Here is a 12,491-nt window from a genome sequence, read left to right as displayed (position 1 = left end):
CAGACCTCGCAGCTCTCGACAATGGCTCCTGCAGGCATATTCACGCAGTCATTGGTATTGTTGGTCGACTTGCAGCCGCGTACTACGGTCGATGAGGCGGATGCATCTATTGATTAGAGTGGTGAAGAACAAATATCAGTTTTGGGTGCATGATTTTATTTAAATTTACACTTACTTGCTTTTACGGCGACCTTGAAACAATAGTAATCGGAATTGGTCGTTTCGATGAACGACTTTTTGTTGTTGTACGTGTTTAAAGTGCCATGACTCCTTAGTTTTCTATACATCCGGCCTTCGGCTGGGGCTTCGGGAGCGGGTGTGGCCTCGGCGCCTGGGGCTGGGGCTGCGTCTCCGGCTGGGGCTGGGGTCGCGTCTCCGCTTGGGGCTGGGGTTGCACCCGAATTATCGGTTGCAGTCGTAGACGATGTTGTTGACCCTGTACAATTTTCCGATTTTAGGTTTGAATCACTTAACTCGGTGGCGCATTGCTTGTCCTCCCAATCGCATTTGTAACACGTCAAACCATTGGCTGTAATATACACATACATATTAATAATATAATATATACGAATGTTCATACCATGCAAATAAGCATGTAAAAATAATATTACAATGCACACTAATCATCGATGTTTGAGATATATTCTGCAAGTATAATTTTTAATGAGTACGCTATACCTACCATTTTTATTTAATAGTTTATTTTGTAATCAAATTTTGATTTTTAAAATGATTGAGTATAACTAAAGATAATATTTTTGATTTCCGATATTTTTCGAATTACTTAGAGATGTGCCTCTCGCGAACCAAATCAAAATTCTATGCAATAATTATTAAAATTGTTATACTTGGTAATAGTAGTAAAAACAATTTGTTGTACTCACCAAAAGTGAAAACTCCACACAACATCATAGTGATGGCCATTACTACGGCTAAGGACTTCATGTTTGAGTTTAGACGGTATAAGATTGAAAAAAATATATGGTCGTAAAATATGTACAATAATTATTATAAATGATAATAATTTACACTGTAAAACAAAAATATTTTCTTTAAGTGGCTATTTTTCCAAAGCTTCAAAGTAGACTGACGAATTTATCCTGGCCTGTTTATTAGTACACATAATATATAATATGTTACATGGTTATATTATATTCTAATTTGGCCAGATATAGGAGTAGTATATTATATTTATATGTTCACCATATTTTTTTATTAATTAGTAGTTTTGTAATATTATATACATTATACAATATCTTACATTCACATATTATTTTCTAGTTTTTAGTTATAAATCGTATTTAAACATTTACATATACATCTCCATCCACTTTAAAAAAAAAAAGAAAACACAACATTATTGTAAAACCAATACTTATCCCGCTTATCACTGTACTCTGAATTTAAAACCTTATTAATGAAAACATGGTATACCTATCCTATATAATATTATCTTATTATACATTTTTATTTTAGTAGTATTGGTAGGATAGGTGGTCTAAAATGAAGCTAAATAATATTGGTAGGGGCCGGGAATGGAGCAATAATAGTCCGTGACGCCCGGTCACCGAAATACTTCGCGTGATATATATAATATACTCACACACCGACTGACCTGTATAAATTGTGAGTAGGTAATTGTGTGAGTGTATGATTAAAACTAATGATATATAATAAAAAATGGTAACACGTTTCGGGTAATAATAAATTAGTTGCTGTAGAATACGCTATATCAATAATTATTTTACAAATATATAAAATCTACAGCAAAACAATAATATAAAAAATATAGTAATAATAATAAATCAAGCCCTTATTGCTAAACAGTATAATATACAAATTCAAAATAATACACAATATAAATAATGTACGGTACGGCCCTTGTGGTACGACAGAATATAATAAATATATGTGGCCCTTATGGCGCAACGGAATATAATAATATCAGGTAGCATCTATTTGAGCTGTTAGCTCATATTCAACAATATAATATAATAGGTATATAAAAATGATAAACGGTCCTTCTGGCACGAAAGTATAATAATTAAATAACAATAAAAAAAACTCTCAATTTGTGGAGCGCAGACTGGCCAGCTGGTCCTGTGCTACACATTTTATATGATATACAAAAAATGATGTTTACACACAAGTACAATAAAATTGGTGATTAGCGCCGCGAGATTTACAAGATTCACATTTTAATCCCAGTGAGTAAATAAATGGCCTTTATAGCGCACAATAACAATGAGATTATATTTAAAGGAACTGTTCGAGTCTGCAGCTAATATGTAAAAAGGCAACACCTTTACAATTAGAGTAAAATAATTATTACATTAATATTGTGATGCCGGATATAGAAACGCGCGCGCCGATACTGCTGCACAAGACAAAAATGTCAGGGCGGACGTGTTAATACAAATTACAATTAACAATATTCGCATAGCTGTCTCGGTGGCTGTGCTAACTGTCCGCGCTCCGTTGTCGATGACATTATGTAATAACTCACGCGAAACATTAAATAATAATCATTAGAAAATTACAACAATACAAAAATAAATAATTATGCGCGTTATTGTGTGTGTGTTTATGGTAGATGGTCACTTGTTGGCGTCAACAATATCAGTTAAGATAAAAAGTACTAGTGAAACAGGTGATGCTATAAGTGACATTCTAGATTTAACGAAAGAAAAAATAAATAGTTTCTCTAATAAATTGGTGATAATGTTGTGATTTCAATTTAATTTGTTTAATATTTTCTACAGGATGATCATTACATTGTGAAATAACTAACTGAGAAAGAATCAGTACCGCAAATAATTATTCCTCGTAAAGGATCACAGGAGAATGTGGTTGAAATTCATGAACATGAAATGAAATTGCGTCAGCAGCAGATAGAAATTAAATGGTAAGAGCTACAATTGCGACAAGAAGAAATACAAAAAAAAGATGTCAATAATATCACTAATATTGCAGGATCATTAAAAATGATTGTACAAAATTTAAAATAACCTATTGATATTGTACTAATCGTACGTTCAAAGACCATCAAAGTGATTAGTAGTAAAATTATGTTTCTTTTAATAATTAATAATATTCAAGTATCGTTATTATTATTATTGATTTTTTCTAAAGACTAATTGATTTTTGGTAAAAGTCTAACAAAACTATTGCGATAATTTTTATATTAATACGTTTACAATTTTATACATTTTAATGTCTGAAGATTTTATTTTTGTGTCACATATTTTCAATGGGTGAGTAATACTACCTCAAAAATAACAAATCTTTTCATATACAAGAATATCTCAATGTGTAAATAGTAATTTTGTCGTGACTTAGTTATAGAATGACATAATATTACAAAGATGACTAATAATTTAAAAATAATAAAAAAAAAATTAATTAGTAAAATTGTATACACCAGTTTTGGTATTGTGTTTTTTATTACAGCTATTATCATCCCTTATTATTGTTCATATAAGCATATTACTGCACTCCGATTTTCGTCTTCAAGTTATACATTGCATTTTCAAAATAAATAAAACATCATCATCATTATCCATAAGAATTTTATCTACTGGTAAATAATCATCTATTCGAATATATATATATAATATGGTGCAGTGTAGCAGTGTACACATTTATAGTCTTACTGCGGACATGGGGCTTGCAGTGCAGGTTTCTTTGTTTACATAAACAGTACATTATATTTATAAGTTCACCGCATATCTTTTCCAGAGAGATTACATCAGTTTAAGCGGTCATTTATCTACACCACAATGTAACAAATAATCATAGATTTTTTTAAAAAATATTTATTTTATCAATTCTATACTCATAAATGTTGTACCTTTACAATTTACAGAAAATGTTTGTTTTTTAATTTTCCATATTTGATACAATATTCTAAATATTTTGTTTATTTTGTCTTGTATTGAGGTTTACAGACATTTTTGGTTTTATTTTCTATAAATGTCAATTAAATAATATTAGTTGAGTATAAGGTGTTTGAAAATATAATACAAGGATTCACTCACATTGCTGCAATAGCTGTATAAATACATAGAAGCGAATCATTTTACAAGTATTTCAAGTTATTAAGTAATTTAAAAATACAATTCGTGGGTACAATAATTTAGCCTTAAAAGTAATACAATAAAATAAAATATAATGAAATAATAGCACCTACACAAAAAAAGTTGAATTATTTTAAAGATTTCTCAGTAAATATGCGGTAAGCTCTAGTCTTGAAAATGAATACTGTTAAATTTTTGTTTTAAATTTAAAGCTTTACTTGGTAGTTAGTACGGAACGTGGCATTGCCACCAATTTTCTCTATCCGATGCCTGTATTCTCCAGTCTACACCTACTCCTAACGCTTTTACATAAAGCAGAATATTTGCTATTAATTGTATTAAAGTAAACAATTTGAAAGGCCTGAAACAGTTTAAGTATCGTGAAAATGGATTTAATGAAGCAAAAGAAGAAGCTGTTGTATCATGCATAATAATATAATATATAAGAAATATTACAATTAGAACTATTAACTAGGTTAAGTAAACAATCATATGTAACTGGTATACCAAAACAATTAAGTAATGGCGTAATACAATAACAATTAGTATAATTTTAAGCTTAGTCAGTAAGTATAATGTAACTAGGTTAAATTCAATATCGATATTACCGGTAATTGTTTCGATTGTAAAATTTATATTTTAGGAATATGTGATGACAGAAAAGGGGTCAGTTGGCGGTAGTCGTATGACTCGATAACCACTGACGACCAGTGTCAGAGAGCCATGTGGTAATCGTGTGACTCGATCGCCACTGGACGTTAAAGTGTTCAATAAAAGTGCTTATAATTAATTTGTTCGTTTATTTGTGTACGCCAGTGATCGGCGTATACGACAAAGTGGCGCCCAACTCGTGGCTCGTGATTCTACGACCTGTGTTTGTGTGTGTGTATATGTGTATACACGATTTTTTTTTGAGAATTTTTGCGTGACTTGGGACCTCAACCTTGGCACTGCTTGTGTGTGTGTCTTTTTTATACACGTTATTTTTGATTCAAGATTTGTGTACCTATGTGTATACACGGATTTTTAAATTTACGTGAATTTATGTGTGATTTGGTACCTCAACCTTTCCACAGCTTGTGTGTGATATACACCTAGACGATATTTTTGACTCAACATTTATGTGTATGTTCACTAAATTTAGCTTTTTCGTGCATATATTTATGTTTTGGTACTTACCTCAAGTATTTATTTTTTTTATTTTTATTACGTGTATTTATTTGGGTATTTCCCTTAGCACAATTTTCGCAAATACGAATTTTTGTACAAAGTGTAAATTCGATATTATGTACCTATTATATAATATTTAGAAGTCTTCATTCCAGTTCTTAGGTTGGTCGTACATTTTTGTGTATCGGTGTATCGCTGATGGGCGATGGACGATGATGTTTGTTTGATTATTTGGACGATTACTTCGTCACAAGTATTTAATCATATATTAAAATTGTCAATGTCAAAAAAAATAAATATGCAAACCTATTCAATTCTACACGTAATTGATAAATAAAACTATAAAACCCAAGTCAACAATTAGGTAAAAGTAAATATATGACAACAGAATTAGTAATTACAAATGATAAATAAAAAAAAATATACATACATTTTCAATAGAAGTTAAATTTCACATTATTCTTGTATACAAATAATAAAATGTTGTTAAAGATATAAAATAAAGGTGTCATTTAAGAGTTATAAGACTTGATAATACCTACTTACTTATAAGTATATAATTATAGCAATTTGCTTACATGCCAAAAATTTAACAATTTGTTGAACTATCTCATATTGAAATGAGAAATATGTTGCAATAAGTCAATAACCGAAAGGTATGATAATAACATTTTTGTTCTTTTTAAAATTACGAAAGTATAAACATCAATAATAAAACAATTAACACAGGAAAGGAAAAAAAACAATGTAGCATTACAGAAAAATGAATAATATGCAGTTTTGATTATTAAATATTAGGTCAATAAGGTATTACTGAGCTATAATAATCTTACAATATTGATTGTTACGTATGACTTATTGTGTAATTATTTATGATATAGGTATGTTAAAAGTTCCATTAGATAAAATATTTTGGTAAATTGATGAGCTAAATATAACTTATACATTTCTAAAAATCTAATAATTTTTATAGACAGAAAAAAAACATAGTTAATACATCATTGAATTAAAGATAAAAAAGTATATTATGCATTAAAAAGATAAAATATATCAATATAAGATATTATTTTTATTCATAATAATATATTTAAAACAATTTTGGGTAATATTTGTTATTATTTGTTAAATGAATATAATAAGACATTATATATTCATATTCATTATGTACTTATATTATACGTGTATATGTAACTTAAAATATTAATTTAAATAACATGTACCTATAACTGTTTTGTACCTTTAGGTAGTTACTAGATAAATAGTATGTAATTTGAAAATTTTTCCTATAATAAGCAGAATAATTGATGTTTTATTTAAATTTAAAAATTCAAAATTAAATGTAATGTTTTAGATTACTTACCATGATAAAAATAAAAATTAAAAAATCAAATACGGACCTTTAAAGTTACCTATGTCATTCACACATGTGAACATGAATGTTGTAATTCTTCGTAACGTAGGTACCTAATCTCAAAAATACGCAGTAATGCTGTATGAATGCACACACGACGCTAAATCAAAATATCGCGTAAATATATAATAGGTACATAATATCGAATTTACACTTTGTACAAAAATTCGTATTTGCGAAAATTGTGCTAAGGGAAATACCCAAATAAATACACGTAATAAAAATAAAAAAAATAAATACTTGAGGTAAGTACCAAAACATAAATATATGCACGAAAAAGCTAAATTTAGTGAACATACACATAAATGTTGAGTCAAAAATATCGTCTAGGTGTATATCACACACAAGCTGTGGAAAGGTTGAGGTACCAAATCACACATAAATTCACGTAAATTTAAAAATCCGTGTATACACATAGGTACACAAATCTTGAATCAAAAATAACGTGTATAAAAAAGACACACACACAAGCAGTGCCAAGGTTGAGGTCCCAAGTCACGCAAAAATTCTCAAAAAAAAATCGTGTATACACATATACACACACACAAACACAGGTCGTAGAATCACGAGCCACGAGTTGGGCGCCACTTTGTCGTATACGCCGATCACTGGCGTACACAAATAAACGAACAAATTAATTATAAGCACTTTTATTGAACACTTTAACGTCCAGTGGCGATCGAGTCACACGATTACCACATGGCTCTGACACTGGTGGTCAGTGGTTATCGAGTCATACGACTACCGCCAACTGACCACTTTTCTGTCATCACATATTCCTTAAATATAAATTTTACAATCGAAACAATTACCGGTAATATCGATATTGAATTTAACCTAGTTACATTATACTTACTGACTAAGCTTAAAATTATACTAATTGTTATTGTATTACGCCATTACTTAATTGTTTTGGTATACCAGTTACATATGATTGTTTACTTAACCTAGTTAATAGTTCTAATTGTAATATTTCTTATATATTATATTATTATGCATGGTACAACAAAGCTATTCATATTTGCAAACAAATTGATTTAACACCAGAGTTTAAAATATCTAAAAGAAGAAGTTTAAAGAAACGAATGTTTAGTTATGAAAGCTCTCCTGCATTATGCTCAACAAATGAAGGAGAATGTTTTGTCAATGCTTTTTTTTACCAATTTTAGATCAAGGAATTGTATCTATAAATCAACGATTCACCCAATTAGATAATTTTAACAATTATTTTGGATTTCTGTTTGATATTGGTAATCTATCGACAGCTGATTCATATATATTGTTAAAAAGTTGCCATAATTAGGTATGTTACAAATAGGGGAAAACACGGACATTATTGGAGTGGAATTGTATGATCAACTATGGCTTTTTTCAGAAATAATTGATAAAGGTACCTCACCTTTAAGAGTCTTACAAAAAATTCTTTGCAACAGTGTTGGTGATGTTTATCCTAATGTTGGTATAGCAATAAGGATTGTGCTCACATTACCAGTTACAACAGCAACAGCTGAAAGATCGTTTTCAAAATTAAAGTTGGTAAAAAATTAGGTACCTAAGAACACTAAGTCAAGAGAAAACTAAAAATTTAGCAATACTATCTATATAACATGAAATACTAGATGGATTGGACTTGGATAATGTTATTTATATATAAAAGCGGTTGAGTTGTAATAATATTTTGACCATCGAAAATTGAATGTACCTTTCTTGCACCGTGTTGATTTTTTGAGATTTGAATAATGAGAATGTTAAAATAAAACAGCGAACGCAAAATAGAATTGAACAGCTAATAAGCACTGACATTATTTAAATGTTTAAATGCTTTAAAATAATCAAAGTTACCTATAATTAACGTTGAATAATTTCTACTACTGTAAAAATAGGTATAGGTAAATAATGCACACCAAATGGTTGTAGATATTTATATTTTTGCAATGGAATTTATACATAATGATTGAGTTCCTATCACTTGGTCTGGAAAAACATCCAAGCAATCACCAAGGAGGATATGAGGGCGCACTGCACCTCAGACCCGGTTACTATAGACTGGCCGTTGCCGTTACAGTTGTCTTTGTCACAGACCTCGCAGCTCTCGACAATGGCTCCTGCAGGCATATTTACGCAGTCATTGGTATTGTTGGTCGACTTGCAGCCGCGTACTATGGTCGATGGGGCGGATGCATCTATTGATTAGAGTGGTGAAGAAGAAATATCAGTTTTGGGTGCATGATTTTATTTAAATTTACACTTACTTGCTTTTACGGCGACCTTGAAACAATAGTAATCGGAATTGGTCGTTTCGATGAACGATTTTTTGTTGTTGTACGTGTTTAAAGTGACATGACTCCTTAGTTTTCTATACATCCGGCCTTCGGCTGGGGCTTCGGGAGCGGGTGTGGCCTCGGCGCCTGGGGCTGGGGCTGCGTCTCCGGCCGGGGCTGGAGTCGCGTCTCCGCTTGGGGCTGGGGTTGCACCCGAATTATCGGTTGCAGTCGTAGACGATGTTGTTGACCCTGTACAATTTTCCGATTTTAGGTTTGAATCACTTAACTCGGTGGCGCATTGCTTGTCCTCCCAATCGCATTTGTAACACGTCAAACCATTGGCTGTAATATAATACACATACATATTAATAATATAATATATAGGTACGAATGTAAATACCATGCAAATAAGCATGTAAAAATAATATTACAATGCACACTAATCATCGATGTTTGAGATATATTCTGCAAGTATAATTTTTAATGAATACGCTATACCATTTTTTATTTAATAGTTTATTTTGTAATCAAATTTTGATTTTTAAAATGATTAAGTATAACTAAAGATAATATTTTTGATTTCCGATATTTTTCGAATTACTTAGAGATGTGCCTCTCGCGAACCAAATCAAAATTCTATGCAATAATTATTAAAATTGTTATACTGGGTAATAGTAGTAATAACAATTTGTTGTACTCACCAAAGGTGAAAACTCCACACAACATCATAGTGATGGCCATTACTACGGCTAAGGACTTCATGTTTGAGTTTAGACGGTATAAGATTGAAAAAAATATATGGTCGTAAAATATGTACAATAATTATTATAAATGATAATAATTTACACTGTAAAACAAAAATATTTTCTTTAAGTGGCTATTTTTCCAAAGCTTCAAAGTAGACTGACGAATTTATCCTGGCCTGTTTATTAGTACACATAATATATAATATGTTACATGGTTATATTATATTCTAATTTGGCCAGATATAGGAGTAGTATATTATATTTATATGTTCACATGCATATTTTTTTCATTGTTTAAATAATGTATGTCACACCCGCATGCGTTGTATTTGTCTTACAAACGAAAAACATAGCAAAAACTGGTCAACGTTTCTACCTCAGTTTTATAATAGAATTATCAAGACGCACAAAGCATAGGTAAAAACTTTATCTATGTCGTAGAGCTGTTATTTATTAGAATATAGATTATAGATATAATTAGGTTGCGTTTCGTTCTGGTTTGACTGAGACAGTTTCGGTTTTAAAAGCATGTCATTAATTTTTTCCCTTATTATGGAAGACAATAACTCTAATATTATTTTATATGATTATAAAACATAGTATAATATTATATATAGAATTTGTAACTTGTAATGAATTTTATTTAAAAAATATAAGTAATATAGCTGTATTGAAAACAATTCATTTAACCAAAAAGTATGAACATTAGCTTATTATTATTAATAATTAATAAATGTAAATGCAGTAAATGTAGTGTACGTTAAAAATTGAATTGTTTAATACATATTTCTATTAAAATATGGGATATTATTAATTCCCATATAATTATACAAAAAAAGGTTTTTATTTTTATTAGCTTCTAGTATTAAACTATGATAGCTTAACAATTAAGATTGAACATAATAATAAATAAATTATACAAAAATAAAAATGTTATTTAATATGATGTCCCGGTTTGATGTTTTTAAAATCTGGCAACCATTTTTTCATTTAATTATTAATAATTAGTTGTTTGTATACTATTAAAAAAATAACATCGCTACGACAGATAATGTTCTTATCTATGCATTGTGGATTTCTGATTATTCTACTATAAATACTGAAGAAGAAATGTTGTCTTATGCAATTAGTGTTTTTGGTATGTTCTACGTTTTAAGACGGAGACAACGTACTCGTATGTGGAAGTCCTCTTAATTAGGCATTTCTTAAGGGCTACCTATTCTGCTAATAAAACTACGCCATATACGCTCGCACTTGACTTACTTTATTGGAATAATATACTATTCTACAAAATTATCACTTGGTGTACTTCGCATACTCGGCGCATTAGACTTTCTTAAAGTATGCTAACTAGTAATGCAATGTATATTCGAATATTCGAATTATTTACGATAGAACTATTCGAATTTAAATATTCGATACTACAATACCTAATTTTAGATTCTGTTCGAAGTGATGAATGTATTGATTACTAATGATGTGTTTTTTTTTTTTTTTTTTTTGGTGTCTGTGTAGTACAGCATAACTAGTCAAAATAATGCTTCAATTTCAAACTTTGGGGGTGGTTTCCGATGTAAAAGTGAATATCCTTGATGCATTATAGAGGTCAAAAGTAAACATTTTCCAACAGTTTTCAAAAAAATCGAGAAAAACAAAAAAAAAAAATGACAGAAAAACGGGAATTTTTACGCAAAACCAGTTTTCGACCAAATCGATTTATTTTTATTTTTTTTAAGTTCAAATATTGACTTATACGTAAAAATTACGGCAATTTTCAAATTATCTTAGATAGAAATTCATAAAAGTTTTTCTTTTTAAATCTAAGATTTCAAAATTAAATAAAAGGCTCCTAACACATTGCAATAATAGCAGTTGAAAAATATTAAAAATACATAAGCACGATTTATTTTATAAGCATTTAAAATTCAAATTTTAACTAAATACGTAAAAATTACGGCAATGTTCAAATTATCTTAGATCAAAATTCATAAATGTTTTTCTTTTTAAATCTAAGATTTGAAAATTTAATACAAGGCTTCTATCATATTTTTACAATAGCAGTTGAAAAACAAAAGAAATATATAGCCACAATATTTTTTTTACATGCATTTAAAGTTTAATTTTGACAACATACGTAAAAATCACGAAAATTCGTAAATTATTTTATCCTAGAAATTCATAAAAATTTTTCCTTTTATATCTAAGATTTGAAAATTTAATACAAAGCTCCTAAAATATTTTTACAATAGTCGTTGAAAAAAAAAAGAAATGTACAACCATTTTTTTTTACAAGTATTTAAATTTTAATTTTGACAACATACGTAAAAATCACGAAAATTCGCAATTTATTTTAAGCCAGAAATTCATAAAAAATTTTCTTTTTAAATCTAAGATTTGAAAATTATTAATAATCTATAAAATATCCTAGACAGATAAACCGTCTCCGTTCAGAATCGTTTTTCGTATACAATGATACCTATCATTGCATTCAAATTTAACCCACCCTAGTCAGAGGTCCACCCCACTACCTAATGTACAGCAGAGCGACATCCACTACCCGCTTTTTTTTATCCGTTTTTCCGTGGCAAGCTTTTATACTATTTATTATTAATAACTAATTCATATCTACACAACTAAAGATAATGTATGTCAATGATTAATCGACCTAAATACGAAAATAGTTCTTATCTTTCAGGTATCTGTTCATAGTTACCATTTATTTATTTATTATTTTTTTGTTGTAACTTATACATTATTAATAATAATTTAATTATGATATTCCAGTATTTTGCACAATTTTTATTTTTGTATTTTAATAAATTGC

The 12,491-nt window shown here is 29.3% G+C and overlaps 1 protein-coding gene across 1 annotated transcript; it reads right to left on the bottom strand.

Annotated features, from left to right (window-relative positions):
• Positions 1 to 8,622: 8,622 nt before the first annotated feature.
• LOC149054472 (uncharacterized) lies at positions 8,623 to 9,683 on the bottom strand. Its single transcript, XM_089230038.1, has 3 exons — positions 9,623 to 9,683; positions 8,910 to 9,263; positions 8,623 to 8,840 (listed from the first exon to the last, which is right to left on the bottom strand). The coding sequence occupies exons 1-3, from the start codon at positions 9,681 to 9,683 to the stop codon at positions 8,623 to 8,625; spliced, it is 633 nt and encodes a 210-aa protein (XP_089086164.1).
• Positions 9,684 to 12,491: the final 2,808 nt, after the last annotated feature.

Source organism: Diuraphis noxia, unplaced genomic scaffold, assembly GCF_037042655.1.
Source record: "Diuraphis noxia isolate RWA-SAM2 unplaced genomic scaffold, SU_Dnox_SAM2 contig0006, whole genome shotgun sequence".
Lineage (NCBI taxonomy): Eukaryota > Metazoa > Arthropoda > Insecta > Hemiptera > Aphididae > Diuraphis > Diuraphis noxia.
This window is presented reverse-complemented; position numbering and strand designations above follow the sequence as displayed.

What these genes read in the sequence shown, in the direction of transcription:
- LOC149054472 (XM_089230038.1), bottom strand. Translation starts at nt 9,683, where the DNA reads ATGAAGTCCTTAGCCGTAGTAATGGCCATCACTATGATGTTGTGTGGA. An exon ending in GTGTGGAGTTTTCACCTTTG is followed by an intron (nt 9,264 to 9,622) that starts GTGAGTACAACA and finishes ATTATATTACAG; the next exon opens with CCAATGGTTTGACGTGTTAC. An exon ending in CAAGGTCGCCGTAAAAGCAA is followed by an intron (nt 8,841 to 8,909) that starts GTAAGTGTAAAT and finishes TCTAATCAATAG; the next exon opens with ATGCATCCGCCCCATCGACC.